Raw genomic sequence first — 17,283 nt, forward strand, 5'->3', positions numbered from 1 at the left:
CTAGAGCGGGGAGCTTGGGGCATGGCCGTGCCGCCGCTCCCGCGGCTCCGCTGTGCCCACGGTCCCCAGGGGCACCACCACGTCCTCCGGCGGGCAGCTCTTGTTCAGCTCCACCACGCGGGGCACCACCGTCGACCACCGATCTGTAGAGAGGGTGGGAGGTTGGCAGAGCCGGGAGCCTGTGGCTGCTGCCTTGGCCTCCAGATCTGCTCCTGGGGCTCATCAGAGGCTGCAAGCAGCATCCTGAGGATGCTCCCTGCCTGCAGCACGGCGCTCACCTCTTCGCAGGCGGCCCATGGTGTGGGAGAAGCCATAGTACTGGTACGTGTCGCTCTTGCCCGGGTCCTCACTGATGATGCCCAGATTCTGGTTCCAGTGGGACCAGTTCACCTCGTCCACCCTGTGGGGAAGGTCAGACCCACAGGGGCTGCCTGGGAGCCAGGGTGGGAGTTCTGGCACCCACCAGCAATGCCAGCTGCCTCCACATCAGTACAAAGCACCCAGCAAACGAGTGTGTGGTGCCAGCTCCCCAAAATGCTGCTGGCTGTGGCGGGAGAGGCTCAGCTGCTCCCCAGCCCCTGAGGGCGCCCACCTTTACCTGAAGCACCAGCGGCGGTCAGGGGTTCCGTCCGTGCCCTTCCCCACAGTGACCATCTCCCCCGAGCGGAAGGCTTTCCGCAGGAACACTGGGAAGGAGCGCTCGATGTCCAGGATGGTGGTGGCCCACTGCCAGGGACACCAGGGACTGCTTGAGCATGGAGGTACCTGGCCCACGGAGCTTGGGAGGCCTCGATGCTGCAGCACCCCAGGCACAGGATGCCCCTGGAGCCCCTGTCCCGCAGCCCCCAGATTGGTACCTGCAGCTTCCAGATGTGCTTGCTCTCCTTGGAGACTTGGCCCACGGTCTCCCCCATGAGGGCGATGAGCATGTTGAGGAGGAGCACGAAGGTGAGGATGATGTAGGTGACGAGGAGGATGATGAAGACACCGGGGTACTTGGCGCTCTCGAGCATCTCCAGGTCGCCCATGCCAATGGTGAGCTTGAAGAGGTCGAGCAGGAAGGTGCTGAAGGTCTGGCTGTCCCGGCAGGATGGGTAGGTGGGCACTGTGCAGTTGGACTTCTCGCTGCAGGACTCGCTGCTGGGACACGGGTTGAGGAGGGATACCAGGGCTGAGGGAGAAGGGACAGGGACAGCGAGTCCGCAGGGGCAACGGCAAGGACGGGATCCACAGTGGGTCCCAATGTGGCTCTGTTCTGGATGAGACCCTCTCCACTCCTGGAGGAGGCAATGGCTGTGCCTGTGGGCAGGTGGGATGGAGCCGGGGCTCTGCAGCCCCCTGCCCAGCCATGCTGAGCCACAGGGCTTGTCCTTCCCCCAGCCAGGTGTTACCTGAGGCGTAGCCGATCATGAAGAGCAGGTAGACCAGGAGGAAGCGGAACAGGTCTTTGAAGAGGATCTGAAAGTGATGGAGAGCAGCGTGAGGTGTGCTGGACCATGGCATCATCACCAAGCTGTGCCACCAGCACGGCCGGGCTGGGAGCAGGGCAGTGGAGAGCCAGTGGAACCCTTCACAAAGCCTGGAGGAACCTCTTTAGGCTACACTTCCACAGGAGGATCACCCCTGGAGAAGGACAAGACCCATGACCCCACCAGACCTTCTGGATCATGATGCTGTAGGTCCCCGTCAGCTTGAGCCCACGGGTGAAGTACAGGGCGTTCATCCAGCCCAGGACCAGTGCAAAGACCATGACAGCCAGGTAGGCCTCGATGCCACCCAGGTACAGCCCCGCCGTGACAATCACCAGCACCGAGTAGATGAAGCTGGAGGAGAGTTGGGGTCAGACTCTGCACCCACAAGCCCGGGGGGTGCAGTGGCTTGTGGTGGCCCCGGGGCTTCCCCACGTACTAGAGCAGCTGGAAGGAGCCATCTATGAAGAAGGAGTTCACACCCGGGCACTTCTTCATGAACAGGTCTTTGATCTGTGGGAGAGAGGCAGAGGTTGGAGGGTCTGGGGTGGCAGGGTCCCCGTGTCTGGGGCCACTGTGGAAGTAGTGGATGCCTCAGGACACAGGGACTGTCACCCCTGGGGACCCCAAGGGTTCAGCGGTCCCACGGGAGGACCCCCTGCCTTGCCACACTGACGTTTGTGCAGAAGAAGAGGATTCCAGTGAGGAGGGTGATGATCTCCCCGGCCAGGCGCAGGTAGTCGGCGGTGCTGGTGTAGGGGTAGGGCGGCTGTGGGGAGAGGACAGAGCTGAGCTGCTCCCCCATCCCCTGGGACAGAGACCAAGCAGACCCCACTGCGAGGCAGCACTGGCCCGTGGGGCTGGGCCAGCGTGGGGACTCACGGGGCCTTCCATGGGGCGGTAGTAGGCGACGAGGGTGAAGATGACCATGGCGCTGAGGTAGGACACCACGCTGATGTAGAAGGAGACGGCCCCAAACTTGCGCCACTTGTCCCGCAGCAGCTCGTTGATGGGCTCCACGGCCAGCATCTCGTGGCGGTTCTGGTGGGACATGGGTGCTGACAGAGGGCACAGGGCCAGCCCGTCCCATCCAGACCCCTCCCAGTCCCCCCAGCCCCTGCACACCTCGATCTTGCTGTTGTAGACGAGAATCTCCAGCACGGACACCTCCTCCCCACAAGTGTCCAGAGAGGAGAGGTCGTAGAGGGAGGAGTAGACGGGGCCGTACGCCCAGTCCTTGAATTTCCGGGAGAGGTGCCGGACATCCTCATCCGTGATCTCCCGCCGGATGATGTGCTGGAAAATCTGCCGGATGGATGGAGGACTGCTACCCCCAGACCTGGCCCCACCTGCTTGGGGCATCCTGCCCTTCTCCCACCCCACCCCGGGTGCATCCCCCAACCCACCCCAGTGGACTCAGGATGCTCCCAGGTGCTCCTGGGGTGGTGCAAAGACACTGTCGCAGCCCCCAGGATGCTGCAGTTCTGCATTTTTGATGACCCTCCTCCACCAGAGGCTGAGGGCAGGTCAGGGGAGAGGATGGGCTGTGCAAGGGTCTGGAGTTAGTTAGGAAAGGGCCAGAATGCAAAGGGGCTTTAATTAGCCGGGTTAATAGGCTGCACATCCAGGTTTCCACCAGCACCTGCAGAGAGAAGCCGTGCAGGGACACGCACTGAGCGCGACAGGACTCAGCGGGGATGGCAGGGAGCCGTCCCCCAATACAGGGGGGTCACTGTACCCCGATCTTGCCGGTCTTGGCTGCCATCATGAGCGGCGAGAGGCCGTCGTTGTTGAGCAGGGCCTCCAGGTTGGTGTCGGGGAAGAGCTTGGCGCACTTGACGAGGAGCAGGTCGTACATCTTGGTGACAAACTTGGTGTTCTCGCGGGTGTTGTCGGCGATGGCCACCAGGGCGTGCAGCACGGTGTTGCCGCGGGAGTCCTGGCGCCGCAGGTCCGCCTGCTTGTGCCCGTTCTCCGTCAGGTAGTGCACGATGTGCGGCTGGTTGGTGCAGGCGGCCAGCGAGAGGGGCAGCTCACCTGCGGGGACATCACCGGCGCTCCTGTCACCCCTTCCCCGCTGCGGGGGCACCTTGGGGTGCAGCCACCCGGGCTCCTTCCCTGCTCACCGAAGTAGAAGTAGCCGCCCTCGCTCTTGGGCTGGAAGAAGCGGCCGCGGGCCTGGGCATGGACGTCTGCTCCTTTCTCCACCAGCAGCTCCACGTAGTGCTTGCAGCGGCGCTCGATGGCGATGTGCAGGGCTGTCTGGCCTGTGACACCACCGCCCGTCAGCCACCGCCTTACCCCGCGACATCCCCCGAGTCCCAGCCTTCCCAGCTCCCCGAATCATCCCAGTGCTCCCCATGGCCAGGCGGGGCCAGCGGTGGCCCACGCCCCCCACCTCGGTAGTAGACGTCCCTGAAGGGCGAGTTGATGAACTCCCGCATGTTTCCCGTCTTCTCGGCGATGTCCAGGAGGATGGGGATGGTGTCGTTCTTGCCCCCGCTCAGGTTCAGCAGGGCCTTGGGCAGGCAGGTCTTTCCCGTGGAGGGCTCTGCGAGTGGAAGGTGCTGAGGAGGGGCCAGGGTAAGCCCCTTCATACCCCCGGCTTCCCATGCCAGAGCTGTGCATCCCCACTCCCGCAGGAACACCGGGATCACCAATAGTCACGGCGCAGCCCTGGCACCAGGGCAAGGAACACCCAGGTCCTCACCTCGGAACTCCTCGTCCGTGAGGCGCTTCTTGTGGGTGAGCAGGAAGGACAGGAGCCCATCCAGGCCGGCCGGGGACCCCCGGGAGACGATGTCGAAGAGGATGGGTCTGTTGAAGACCTTGAGGACGGGGGGCGGGTCGGGAGCCGGTCCCTTTGCGGCCGGCGGCTGCTTCCTGCGGGAGAAACGCCAGCGCTGGGAACCGGAGCCGCTGCCTCGGTTTCCCACCTCTGCAATGAGCTTGAGGGTGCTCAGCCACTGGGGACAGGCAAGTGGGGACACTTCCCGACTGGGGTCACCTGTGAGGCCGGGGCAGCCTCCCCACCCACAGCCGCCCAGCGCTCCCAGTGCCTCGCCAGCTCCACCCAGGTACCGCAGCGCTTTGGGCCCCCAGCTGTGCCCCTCGGGCTTGGTCACGCTCCGGCACCACGGGTGAAGCCGGACCGGTCGGAGCAGTCGGCAGCAGGGGGACGGACCGGGGACAACCGGTCAGCTCCGGGCACCGAGAATGGGGGCAGGACGGAGGGCGGCTGCCCCAGCTGGGGACTTCCAGTCTGAGGGCTCCTGGGGCATCCTGGCCCCCTCCACCCACCTCCACGAGGGAACATCCCGCTCTCCTGAGCCGGTTGCACCCCTGGGTGGGGACCTGGCGGGGGGCCACGGTGGCCGCCCCAGGTGCCCGGCACAGAGGGGCATTGTGCGTCCGGCCGTGGGCTGCCCCCCCCGGCTCCGGTTTCCTGGCGGGGGCAGGGCGGAGGCCTCCTGAAAAGCCCTTTCATGCCGCAGCCAGACGGCCGCACCGGCCAGGGGAGCGGCCGGGCGCACAGAGCTTCTTTCATGGCTCCCGTAAGGGGGAAGGGGAGCGCGCTCCCGGCCCCGCGGCACCGGGGGCTGCGGACCCCCACCACGGCATGGCACAGCCCAGCGCTGCCACTGGCACTCACCGGGAGCTGCTCCCTGTGCGCGACACCTCTGCCCACAACACCCCGCAGTGCCACTCGAAGGTCTGCCCACGTCCCCAGCTGCTGAACATCGCCCTCCCCACCCCCCGCCGCACCGGGGCCGCGGGGGTCCCGTACTCACTCCCCGACCCTCCTGCGCCAGCGCTTGTTCTCGCTGGGGTGGTGTCGGTAGGTGCCGTAGTCGAAGAGGGAGTCCATGGGAGCTTTCTTGGGCGCGGGGACCACGGGGGACTCGTAGATGGTGGCCTCCAGCAGCTCCATGGGCTTCGGGGCGCCTTTCCGAAAGGCCCCGTGGAATTTCATGCGGAGATTTTGCTTTCCATCCCCAGCTCCGGGGGGACCCCGGGCTGCCTCGGCGGGGCTCGGGGTGTCCTCGCTCTCGAACAGGTTGGCCAGAGAGGAGAGCGGGAAGGAGTCGTTCTGGAGGGTGCCGTCCTCCCCTGCGCCCTCCCCGGCATCGCGCGGGGCGTCTTCGATGTCTGCCATGGTCCCTGCACGGAGAACGGACGGGCACGACTGACCTGCCTGGGTGGCTGTGGCCCCCGGCTCCTTCCACGAGACCAAGAGACCTGGCAGAGGAAAACTCAGTGTCACCCGCAAAAGACCCTCCCCATCCTCTCCCCGGGGCACCGAGCCCCGCGGCGGGACAGGTCCCACACCGACCCTGGCAGCGGTCGGGGCCGGCGGGATCCCCTGTAGCTCCGAGTCTCCCGGTCGGCCCTGCCTTGTCCCGGCTCTCTCGGCACCCACCTACCCGCTGCGGGGACCCCTCACGTCTGCGGGGGCCCCTCCGGCTGCGGCGCTGCCGTGCTGGGCGAGGGCGAGCCCGGCCTCGCTGCGGTCAGCCCGGGGTGCAGCCCAGGACAGGGCACAGAGCAGACCCTGTGCACTCCGATCAGCCGCCCAAGGAAAGAAAACATTCCTTGGGATACTCCCCACATCCAAGGAAGCGTCCAGGGAAGCGCGCCCAGAGGCAGCAGGAGCTGCCACCGCAGCAGGGCTGGGAGTGGGGCCAGGGCTGTTCCTGATGCTCCACAACCCAGGGGGGTCGGTGGGACCCGGATCTGGGCACCGGGAGGGGACGGGTGCGGCGCGGGGGGGGCAGGAGCAGCGGCTGGGACAAGAAATTACGGGTTTAGATTGCCCGGAGGGACGTGGAGATGAACGAGAGACGTGCTATCAGTGCGGCCAGCAGAGACTGTACCCTGCCGGCGTGTCCTGCCCACCACGCCGCTCCGGACATGGACAGGTGACTGATCCCGGGCACTCCCCCAGCCCCGTTTTCCACAAAAACCCTCCGGCGAAACCCAGCAGCGTTAGGGCTCAGCACAGCTCCCGCCTGCAGGGAGCTCAGCCCTCCCGGGACAGAAAAAGCAGCGGAAAACCTGTCATTTTGTGCTGGGCTGCAGCTCTGTGCGACAAGCCACAATGGCAGGCTGGGCCCTGTCGGGAGGGCAGCCCAGCCGGGGAAAGGGCTCGAAAGAGGCAGCCAGATCCTGGCAGCCACGCGGTGCTCCAGTGGGCACAGGGGGTGAGGGTGGCAAACAGCCCTGAAACCCTGCAGCGACAGGGAGGGGGTTCAGGCAGCGGCCCCTTCTCCCTGCTGCCCTGGGGGATGCTCAGCGGGGCTGGTGCAGCCTTGGAGGGCACCAAGTGGGGATGGTGCAGCCGTGGGGTACACTCAGTGGGGACAGTGCGACCCTGGGGGACAGTACAGCCCTGGGAGATGCACAGCAGGGATGGTGCAGCCTCAGGGGATGCCCAGAAAGGACAGTGCAGCCCTGGGGGACACAGAGCTGACAGTTTCTCCTCTTTGCTGACTTTCTTGCCATCTCCATCTCTGCAAGAAATTCCACAAGCACCTGCCAAAGCCCACAGGTCCCACATCCTGACCCCGTGCAAACAGGGGCTCTCCCACGGCCGGTTTGACCTTGGACAACGGAGAAGAGGGAATTGCCCAAGCAGACGGATGCTGCGGGCTGGGAATGGGAATGGAGCACCTGACCTGTCCAAACTGTGCTGGGACCTAGGAAAGTGCAGCTTTAGGGAAAACCCGGACACGGCACGGGCTGTCACACACCTGCTGTCACTGGCTGTGGCTGGAGCTTGTGTGGGAAGTGAGGGACTCAGGGCTGGTGCCGTCAGCCCGGGCGCTGCCAGGAAAGGTGCTGTCACAGGGGTTTGATTTGGCCCGTTAGTTATTTGCGTTTGGATTTTTCAGACTTCTTCGCCTCATGGAATAACTGAGTCAAGGCACAGCTCTCGCATCCAACACAAACCCCACCTGTGCTCCCACCTCTTCCCAGCTTCCCACCAAGGTACCTCCCAGTTGGACCAGTGTCCCCAGTCAGTCCCCGCTCCAGCCCATCACGGGAGTACGGACGCTGTCACCGACACCGGGATGTGTGGGGACATCTATGGGTGAGCAGCAGGGAGGGTGTCCCATGACATTAAAGGGTGATCTGGTGGGAGTGAATCACTGAAACCACAGCGAGTTCTTGTCGGAAATGCTCATCTGGAGTGATGCAGCTGCTTCCCCAAATCATCCTCACCGCTGAGGCCGTGCTCACCTCGGGAAGAGCCAGGAGCTCGGTGTGGGCAGCACGGGGGGTTCAGAGCTGGTGGGAGCCCCCTCCTACCAAAGATCCCCCTGGGAACTCACCTGGCATCTCAATCTCAGAGTCTTGAGTCCCTAAACTGTCCGGACAGCACCCATAAGAGTGCACCTGGCCCTGCCCAGCTCAGCCCTCACCTGGGGTCTCCATCCTGCCCAGGTCCCCGTGTGCTGCCCGGCGAGCTCCATCCTGCCCCAGTTTCCACGTCCCCCACCGGAGGCTCCATCCAGCCCCGGTCCCCGCGTCCCGGCCCGTCCCACTCCCGGTCGTGCCCCCCCGTTGCCCGCTGCCCCGGCTCCGTACCGCGAAAGGTCCCGTGGAAAGTCCCGTAGGCTCCGGCGCCGCCGAGTCGCCTGGGGCCGGTCCCCAGAGCGGCCCCTCCCCGCCCCGGCCCCGGCTCCAGCACGGAGGCGGCACCGGGACCCGCCCTCGGGATCGGCCCCCGCCCGGCCCCCCCGCCCCCGCGGCCCCCGGGCAATCCCCCGGGAACACCCGCCACAAAACAGCCCACCAGGAACAGCCCCAAAATACCCTCCAAAAAATAAACCCCCAGCAACAACGTCTCTGACAGAGCCCTCCCAAGGAACAGCTCTGAAAACCCTCCCAAAAACCAGCCCCCCCAGGACACAGCTCCAAAACAGCCTCCCAGGAACAGCTCCAAAACACCCTCCTCGAAACCCTCCTGAAAGCAGCTCCCTTAGGAAAAAACCCCAAATCTCCCTACTGAAAACAGCCCTGCCAGAAACAGCCCTAAAACACCTTCCCTAAACACCCTTCCTGACACAGCCCCCATGAACAGCCCCAAATGAGGCTCCCAGGCCACGGGTACTGTCAGTTTTTATTAATTGCTGCTCCCGGGGCTCGGGAGGCGAGGGGGGCTCATAAGGCACCGCAAACACCACGGGGACAGTCCCTGGTTTCCGAATCCCGGCAGAGGGGCTCGCTCTCAGGCCGGCACCGGAGGAGTTGGGGTCACCTGGGAAAGTCATCAGCTCTTCCAGCACGGGCATCATTCTGGACAATCCAGTGCCATCAACAGGAGGTGCCCGTTGGTGGGTTCCAGGCACGGTCTGAGTGCCACTTCATTCATCAGCAGGACACTTCATTCCCTGCCCCACTGAAGACAGGAATCCGAGAGTTGGGACTAGAAACACTTGCTTTTCCTCTTGGGAAATCCGAGGGTGACACCCACAATTGTTTTATTGCCGTGTTCTTGATAGAAAGTTAATTACTATTATTTTTTGGTTAGAAAAGACGTTATCCACTGCAGATCCAGACAGGAATCGAAGTCACCAGAGAGCTGAGAGCTGCCCCAGCTGCCTCAGTGATGAAGACACAGGTAACACCCATCATACGTTATTTAATCTGTGCCAGTCCTGTGCCAGCTTTAGGCTTTGTAGCTCAGCTCAGCGTTCATCTTCGTGTACATCTCATAAATTGCATCCAGGATTGGAGTGACCCTTGTGAGAAACTGATGGATTTTTTCTATGCTTTCCTCTTCTTTGACTTCTTTACCCTTCTCCAAGGCCTTCAGCAAATCGGATTTGTAGGGGAGAGCGTAGACTGAGCCCTATAAAACAGGGAGAGGGAGTTTGACTCCCACAAACCCAATAGAGACCATGGGTTGGGGTGTCCTATTCACCAACACCGTGGGGTCTCCAGACACTTGTCAGTGCACAGGAACAGCCTTGGGGATGATGGTTGGATGCTTGGAGAGGGAGGGAATGCTCACCGTGAAGAGCTTCTGCAGCATCCAGCCGTGGTATTTCTTCAGCGCGATCTCGTAAGCCTTCATGGCGTTCACTCGGATGAGGTTGGGATGCTCCTCATCCCTCTCGCCATCGGAGATGCTCTGCAGCAACACCAGAATGAATTTCAGACCCCTGGGAGAAGAGCAGAGATGTTTGGCTCAGGGAAGGGGGTGCTGCTTCCCAGCTTCCAGCCTGGTGTGTCCAAGCATCCCAAAAACCAACAGTCCCAGCAGCGCATCCCCCTCGCAGAGGTGGTGCCTGTCCCTGTGTGTGCATCCAGGGAAGAGAGAGGGAAGGGCTGGATGGAGCCCTCGGGGGCAGGACATGGGGCCCAGGAAAGGATAGAACCTCCATGTGAAGGTTTGAGGGCTGAGCTGGGCAGGGCCAGGTGCGGCCCCATGGATCCTCCAGGCACTGCAGGGTCCTGGCCCGTCCAGACAATTTGTGGGCTCACGCTCTGAGGCTGAATTTCCGTGTGCATTCCCGGGGGAGATTTGGGGAGGGGGTTCCCTGTGCTCCCCACAGCACCCCACACTGCCCAGCCCCAGCCCACACAGCCTCCAGCTGGCATTCTCCAGCTCCCCACATGCTGCGACACAGCCAGAGCAGCTCCCAACGCTGTGAGTCACCTTTTCAACCACATCAGCGCCAGCGTCGCGCCCGTCTTGGGCCAGGCCGAGCCATGCAGCTCCTTCTCCACCTCCAGGATGTTCTGCAGTGTTTTGAACTTGGCAGGGTTGGAGTCATAAACCGCCCGGATTTTCTGAGGGCAGAGAAGGGGGTTGGCTCCCAGGAGCAGGGAATCACAGTGGCTGCTAACGGGGCTTTGGGCAGGAGTCCCAGGAATAAACATGTGACCCCGATGAGCCACCGCTGAGCCCAAAGTCCCCGTGGGAAGAAAAGCCTTTTGAAACACCTTCAGTCCCACAGCATCTCTCCCCAGAGATTCTCCCCTCTGAGCCCTCCTAAGTCCCTTCCTACCCTGATATTTCCAGTCAGGTCTGCTTTGACTGGCGAGTAGACGATGGGAGTCCCCAGGCAATCTGTGGAGAAAGGAAGGGAGGACACTTAGTCATTGGTGACACAGGGGACACCACAGACATCCCATAACCAACAGGTTTCACTTCAAGCACAGCCTGGGCACTGAGACATGCCAGCGAGACTAGAAAAGGATCTCTGAGCTTCGTAGATGGATGTTGGCTCTTGGGACAGCCCTGCCACCTACTACGACCCCACCTCCAATCCCCCAGGCTCCGGGACACAGCCCTGGCAGAAGGTCCTGGAACAGCCTGACAGGCACCGGACACTGCCCGTCCGCAGGCAGGCAGCCCCATGTCCTGCGCTTCCGGGGCTGCCACCGAGCCGCCACACAATAGCTGACATTGTGGAGGGCAGCGAGCACACTGTGACACGAGGGCGGCCACGCCGACACCCACCCATGTCCCGACACGGGGTGGGATCCATGGGTGGGATGGCAGCTCCTGCCCCGAGCCATGCCTTTGGATGGGGTGTTCCAGGGGACGACAGGACGCTTCCCAAAGGAGCTGCTCGGCGGGTTTGACAGGATCGTGATGCAACCCTGGCCCTGGCAGAGCAGCCAAGCCCGGCGTGAGCCCTGGATCAGGCAGGAGGGTCACCACCCAAAACTGGGGAAGGGGCACCCCGCAGCGGCTGAGCCCGCAGCAGGCCTGGTCCCAGTCCTCATCTCCCAGCCCCGGCCACCCCGGTCTCACCGAAGAACGGCGGCAGGTGCGCCACGGCCTCCAGGAAGGGCAAAGTCTCGATCTGCTTATCAGCCGGCAGCGGCTTGAACTCGTGTTCCAGCAGCAGCGCCATGACCAGCGCACTTCCCCCGCTCTCCCCCTCACCGCTCCCCGGCTGAGGGGGCTCTGAGGGCAGCGGGGGCCGACCCGGCAGCGCGCCCACGCCACGCTCCGCCCCCCGCCGCTCCGGCCAATGGCTGCGCACCGCCCTTATGGGCGGTGCGCAACCATTGGTCGGAGCGGCGGGGGGCGGGACTTGCTGCTCGAGGAGGCCACGCCCCCACCGCCCCCTCAGACTCGGGGCCTGGCCGTACCGAGGAGCTCGATCTGCCCCGGCCGCGTTCCGAGCGTCAGTGGGGCCGGCGTTAATTATTCACGGCGATAAATATTTTATAGGGAACAGATGGAAACCAAACCTCAACGCGCGGGAGTGATGAAACACCTCAGTGAGGGGTTGGGTGGGAAAATGACACCGAGCGGGGACACGGAGAGGTGAAGAAGGGGTGGGAGCGGAGGGAGGCTCAGCCCGTGCGCTGCGTGGGGAGCGGATTTGCCGGTGACAGGGCCCCAAATATGGTGTTTTTACCGGTTATTCTGGAAAAACAGGTCGTGGGGCGATAGCGATCTGTGGCTGGCAGGGAGGGTGCGGATACAAGGCCGGTGCGGGGAGCTGTGGGTCACTGGCGGTGGCATCTGCTGGCGCTGCCGGCTGCTGCCGCCTCCCTCCCCGCTGCTAGACTCTCGTGGTGCCCGGAGCCCCTCTCGGGATGCTTGAAGTCCGTCCCGCGGTAGCAGGAGCCAATTCCGTGGTGCTCGCGGTGCCCTGAGCCCACCCCAGGGTGCTCACAGCCCGTCCTGGGATGTTCAGAGCTCACTTCGGGATGCCCCGCAGCCCCTCCGGCGGTGCCTGGCCATTCCCGGGTCACGCAGCGGCCGGTCCGGTTGGGTTTGCTGCAGGCGGCGCCGCGCTGGTGCCTTGCCAAGGCGGGCAGAAACAGAAACCTTTAACCCCTGAAATATTTACAGCGCCATAAACCCCGCGGTGCTGCGCGCTCCGAGCTGGCACAGCGGCACCGTGTCCTGCGAGCCGGGCCGGGTCGGAGCGAACGGATCCCCCGCCGTCGCTCCATCTCCCCGTCCCTCCGTGCTCGCCTCCGTGTCTCCCCGCCTCCCTCCGTCGGTCCCCGCCTCCCTCCGTGTTCGCGGAGCCCGTCTCGCCGTGTCCCTCGGCGGGAACCGTCGCGGCCGGGCGCGTTGCGGGCGCATTGCGATGTCGCTGTGGCTGCGCTGGGGCCGCGGCCCGGAGCGCAGGGCGGCCGAGCGGCGGGAGCTGGAGGCGCGCAGCCGGCAGCAGTGGGAGAGCACCAGCCGCGCCTTCGCCCGCGCCGCCGCCTGCTGCTCCCTGCAGGCGCGGTGGAGCGAGCCCCGCGTCCCTCCGCCCAGGTAGGGCCGCGGTCCGGTGGGGTCCCGGGGCGCTGCCGGGGTCCCCCTGACCGCCGGTGTGTGCGGCAGCGCGGCGGCGGCGCGGAAGGACGCGGAGGAGAAGGCGGCGCGGCTGCAGCGGCGGCGGGAGCGGCTGCAGCGGCTGCTGGGCGAGGAGCAGGAGGCGCTGGCGGCGGAGCTGCGGGAGCGGCGGCGGGGCGGGATGCGGAGCCAGGAGCTGCGGGACGGCCCCGGAGAGTGCAGGAGAAAGGTGAGGGAACGGCCCGGCCGTGCTCGTCCCGCATCCCGGGGCACGTCCCGTGAAGGGCCGCTCCCGTGCTTCACCTGTGCCAGCGGGACTTGCTGGGGGCTCCCCAGGAGTTGCCGGCACTTGGTGCCCTGAATCCCTGTCAGACTTGGCGGGGTTTGGGATACCGAGCTCTCGCGTATCCTGACCTGACCCGGCTCTGTGTTCCCAGTTTGCTGAGCCACTGCTGCACGAGCACTGGAACAAAAACGCGGAGCTCCGAGAGGTGATACTGCTTTCTCTTTAGTCCCCGCTGCCTTGTATTTATGAAACCTGTTTTTAACTTGAAAGTCATCGTATCTCTACTGTTGCCACTCATTTTGCATCACAGCAACAACCCCAAGTTTTGATAAACAAAAAGCAAAGAAGTGAAAGGGTTTTAGTTTAGTTTTAAGAAGCTCCCTCAAAGCTGTATTTTTAAAAGTCAGAAATCTGTTCAGACTCTGAGCAGATTTTCAGTGCTCACAATGTAAATATCTCAGGTGCATAAAATATAAATAATAGAAAAAATATAAATCTTAATATCTCAGCTATACCTGGCATGCTGTGGCGCTTCCTCATTCTTTATTCCACTCACGTGCTGCTCCAGTGCTGCAGCCCTGTGTCACTGTCACTGTGGTGTTTCCCATGTGACAATAACCCTCAGCTCAGGACCTGGTGGGCACCTCGGACACTCAGACAAACCCACCTCTGCAGAGGCAGATCCTGCTGGGATTTCAGGGCCAGGTGGTGTTCCAGAGAGTCTGGAAGATCCTGGGGGACAGAACCTCTGGCACTGATGGCCCTACTGCATCTGTTGTATCTCCAGGTGGAGTCAGAGCTGCACAGGAAGCACGTGAGAGAGGCTTGGGGTGATCAGCTAACGCAAAAAACCAAGGTATGGGGGGTAGCCCTGGTGTTCTGGTCCCTGGGAGGACTCTGAAACACGTGCAGGTGGAGATGTGACACTTGTGCCACAGGAGCTGCTGCTGGGAAGGGCACTGTTAACAAAGCCATCCATCTTGCTGGGGTCTGCTCTGTGGATTTTCTGAGCCAGAAGCTGTTTCTTTGTGTCAGGCTAACCTGAGATGCTGTTTTCTTTGGGCTGGGAAAGGAAGAGGTGACTGAACTCAAAGAGAAGAAACGTTATGAAAACGAGTACGAAACGGCACGAGGGGAAGCGCCGGAGAGAATGAGACAAGAGGAGGAGAAGCGTCAGCTGGAGGAGAAGCAGCAAGTGGAGACGTTGCTTCAGCAGATAGAAGAACTGAAATTACAGGAGACAAAGGTAATCTTGACTTTCTCCTCATTTGAGAATTCATTGCTTCACTTGGAAATACAGCAAGGCTGACCTGACCTCTTCTCTCCGTGTTTGCACTGTAGGGAGCAGCACAGGGTACAAACTGGTCAAGCATGCTCTGTGGGATGCTGTAGCTCTCTGATGTACTCTCTCTTGGCGCTTGTTTTGTCCTTTTTAGGCAACAAAGCTGAAAAAGGAACAAGAGAATTTATTAAAGCAGCAGTGGGAGCTGGAGAACTTGGAAGAAGAAAGGAAACAAATGGAAGAGCACCGGAGGAAGAAAGAGCTGGGGTAGGACACCAAGTGGAGCTTGTTTTGAATAGAATCTGTTCCTGTGTCCACAGCAGTACTTGGGGCACAAGGAGATATTCCACATAGCAGTGGTAGGATGTAAATATTTGGGTTTTGGTGGACTTGCCCACAGCAGCCAAGGAGCAGAGGCACTGGTGCTGTTACTGGTGCTTTTTGTTCCTGGTAGCAGGTTCCTCATTGTCACACATGTACCTCCCTGAGTGCTGCTGTACAATGACGTGGTGCTTTAGAGTCAATGTGATACAGGTTTTTTTTTTTTCTTTTTTTTCTTCCTTCAGTCGCTTTTTGAGGCATCAGTGTGATGTCCAGTTAAGGAGACGAGCGCAGCAGATACAGGAGGAGCTGGTAAGAGATTCATTTATACTTTATAGATGCTGTGGGGTGAAAAAACTTGTTCTGTGTTTTGTGTCTGCCTCTGATTCCTACAGATCAGGAGGCCTCTTCCAGCTTGTGCACAGGAGCACAAAGCTCACAGGGAAGCAGCGGATGGAGCATCTGGCTGAGCACACCCTTGACACTGTCACCAGTAATGCCCAGAGGAGCCCTGCACACAGGCTGCAAGGCTGGTAGATAGTTAATCTCGTGGTTTTTCTCCAGGAGACAGACAGGCAAATCTTATCAGCCCTCCTGGAGAAAGAAGATGAGGATCAGCGCCGGCAGATTGCGCGGCAGGAACGGGCGGTGGCAGACGTGGCCTGGATGAAGAGGGTCATTGAGGAACAGCTCCAGCTGGAAAAGGAGAGGGAAGCAGAGCTCGAGACTATCTTTAGGTGAGTCTGCCCACCTCTGAACTTCACCTGAAGAGTCCATGTGTGCTGTATGTTCTGGGTCAGAGGGTCACTGAGAGGCAGAGGTGGGGTGGACACACCAACTGGCAGGGAACAAACCTGAAGAGAAACCTGAGTACTCCTCAAAAGCACAGGATAGCTCATCTGTGCCTGTGGAGTATACAGGGCTTTTAACCTCAGACATAATTCTTCCTCTCTCCTTTAGGGAAGAAGCTAAAAAAATTTGGGAGAAGAGAGAAGAAGAATGGGAAAGAGAGAAGAAGGCCAGAGATCGCCTGATGAATGAGGTGATGATGACCTCTGTTATTGATGTGTCTCCCTTGGCTCAATGAAACCATCATTCCACTTGTCACCTACCACTGTCTTGAGAGTCAGAGCCTTCCACAGCAGGGTGGAAGGAATTTTTCTGCTTGTCTGGTGTGTTTTCTGGGAACTCTTTAACCATCTTCTCCCTCCATCCCCTCCCTTCGCACAGGTCCTTGCAGGCAGACAGCGTCAGATCCAAGAGAAGATGGAGTTAAACAGACGGGCCCAAGAAGAGTCCATAAAGTATCGAGAGCAGCTGATCAAAGAACTCGAGGAGGCAAAGAAGGAAGGTACTCATCGGGAGAAGGAGCAGGAGGAGGAACTGCAGAGAGCCCTCAGGAGGGAGCTGCAGGCACAGGTAGGCTGAGCTCCCCAATACACACCCGGCTGGTGAGGCCGCCCCATCTCACCCGATTTCCTGTGCACAGGGGACAGAGTGCAGCTCGAGAGAGGAGGAGGAAGAGCAGGAGGGATGGGCCCGGCAGCACCGCGAGCAGGGCTGGCACAGCAGGGTAAGGTCACACCTGGGTCACTCTGACACAGAGGTTGTCCTGGCACAGGGGTCACCCCGACAGACGAGTCCATTACCAAGGGTGACAGCATCAGTGTCTCTGATCTGCGCTTTGGTTGTCACAGTGCCAGGGCACAACACTGGGCTGTTCCTTCCCCTCATAGAGCTCTACAGTTCTCTCTTTTGCTGATATTGATATATTAGGCCCTATCTTTTAAAGAATTTTTGAGGCAGATGTGTTGCTAATGCCTCAAATGTTGCTCAGTGCTGAAAGGGATTTCTTGGCTCTGTTAATGCAGTCAGTACAGTGCAACTCCCCTGCTCAGTGTCTGTGGTGTCTGTCCTGCTTTGCCTGGCTCTAAAATCGAATTTGAGGAACCCTACCTAAAGCCCCTGCCCAGCACATCACCTCCTGTGCATGCTGAACAGCCAGAGCCCATAAACCAGTGCTGGTCTTTGTTTTGACCCCATTAGTTCTACAGTTACCCAAGAGCAGCTTGGACTTGAGGAACGAGCACGAGATGCAGCTCCAGACTACAGAAAGAAAACTCTGAAGGCTCAAGGAACTCTTGAAGTAATGGTGCCTCTGGAATAGCCTACAGTGAGACCAAACTTGACTCTCTGAAAACATTTAGCTGTGGCCCAGCTGAAGAGGAGCAAATTTCTACTACCTTCAAGCATGTGGAAGTGTAAGCACCTTCAGAGAAGTGAACTGCTTCACTTTGCATTCTGGAGTTGTGCACACGTGAGGCAACCCAGCAAACAAAAGACCCCTGTGGACCTGAGCCGTGAGAGAATCAGTGCCTGCCCAGGAACAGGAGCTGTGAAACACCATGGGCTGTGTCAGACTCCCACCTTGGAGAATCAGGCTGTGCCCAGGTGCCCACTGGACTTTGAGGAGTTAATTCATAATGCACACTGCGAATCAGTCAGATCATGTGTGCTGGGGCAGCAGTGCTTGTCCAGTTCCTCTCCAGAAAGTGCTGGAGAGACTTCATTAAATGTTGTTTTTCACTTGTTTCATAAATAATGAATAATTGAAACCTGAACAAGGATTTGGTTTTTTTTACGTGAGCAGACTATGCAACAG

General features: G+C 60.8%; 3 protein-coding genes across 5 annotated transcripts; 1 reads left to right on the forward strand and 2 right to left on the reverse strand.

Annotated features, from left to right (window-relative positions):
• On the reverse strand, window positions 1-5,625 carry TRPV4 (transient receptor potential cation channel subfamily V member 4; the record flags this gene model as incomplete). Its single annotated transcript, XM_082293265.1, has 15 exons — window positions 1-143; window positions 279-400; window positions 599-726; window positions 858-1,171; window positions 1,392-1,458; window positions 1,658-1,823; window positions 1,909-1,982; window positions 2,146-2,238; window positions 2,352-2,510; window positions 2,595-2,774; window positions 3,208-3,506; window positions 3,596-3,736; window positions 3,868-4,020; window positions 4,180-4,352; window positions 5,261-5,625. 15 exons carry the CDS (start codon window positions 5,623-5,625, stop codon window positions 1-3), a joined length of 2,577 nt encoding a protein of 858 aa, XP_082149391.1.
• A 3,011-nt stretch (window positions 5,626-8,636) lies between these two features.
• GLTP (glycolipid transfer protein) lies at window positions 8,637-11,377 on the reverse strand. The gene is made up of 5 exons (XM_082293544.1): window positions 11,239-11,377; window positions 10,487-10,548; window positions 10,135-10,268; window positions 9,487-9,637; window positions 8,637-9,324 (listed from the first exon to the last, which is right to left on the reverse strand). The coding sequence occupies exons 1-5, from the start codon at window positions 11,339-11,341 to the stop codon at window positions 9,142-9,144; spliced, it is 633 nt and encodes a 210-aa protein (XP_082149670.1). The 5' UTR covers window positions 11,342-11,377; the 3' UTR covers window positions 8,637-9,141.
• A 1,161-nt stretch (window positions 11,378-12,538) lies between these two features.
• On the forward strand, window positions 12,539-17,187 carry TCHP (trichoplein keratin filament binding; the record flags this gene model as incomplete). Of its 3 annotated transcripts, none has more annotated exons than XM_082293378.1 (12): window positions 12,539-12,711; window positions 12,781-12,961; window positions 13,170-13,223; window positions 13,806-13,874; window positions 14,091-14,264; window positions 14,455-14,567; window positions 14,867-14,933; window positions 15,186-15,358; window positions 15,582-15,663; window positions 15,852-16,040; window positions 16,111-16,194; window positions 16,668-17,187. In XM_082293378.1, 12 exons carry the CDS (start codon window positions 12,539-12,541, stop codon window positions 16,698-16,700), a joined length of 1,392 nt encoding a protein of 463 aa, XP_082149504.1. In that variant the 3' UTR covers window positions 16,701-17,187. The 3 variants fall into 3 exon arrangements, with proteins under 3 accessions (XP_082149504.1, XP_082149505.1, XP_082149506.1); XM_082293379.1 differs by having other exon boundaries at window positions 15,852-15,972; XM_082293380.1 differs by lacking the exon at window positions 13,170-13,223.
• Window positions 17,188-17,283: the final 96 nt, after the last annotated feature.

Source organism: Coloeus monedula (genome assembly GCF_965178545.1).
Source record: "Coloeus monedula genome assembly, chromosome: 18".
Classification (NCBI taxonomy): domain Eukaryota; kingdom Metazoa; phylum Chordata; class Aves; order Passeriformes; family Corvidae; genus Coloeus; species Coloeus monedula.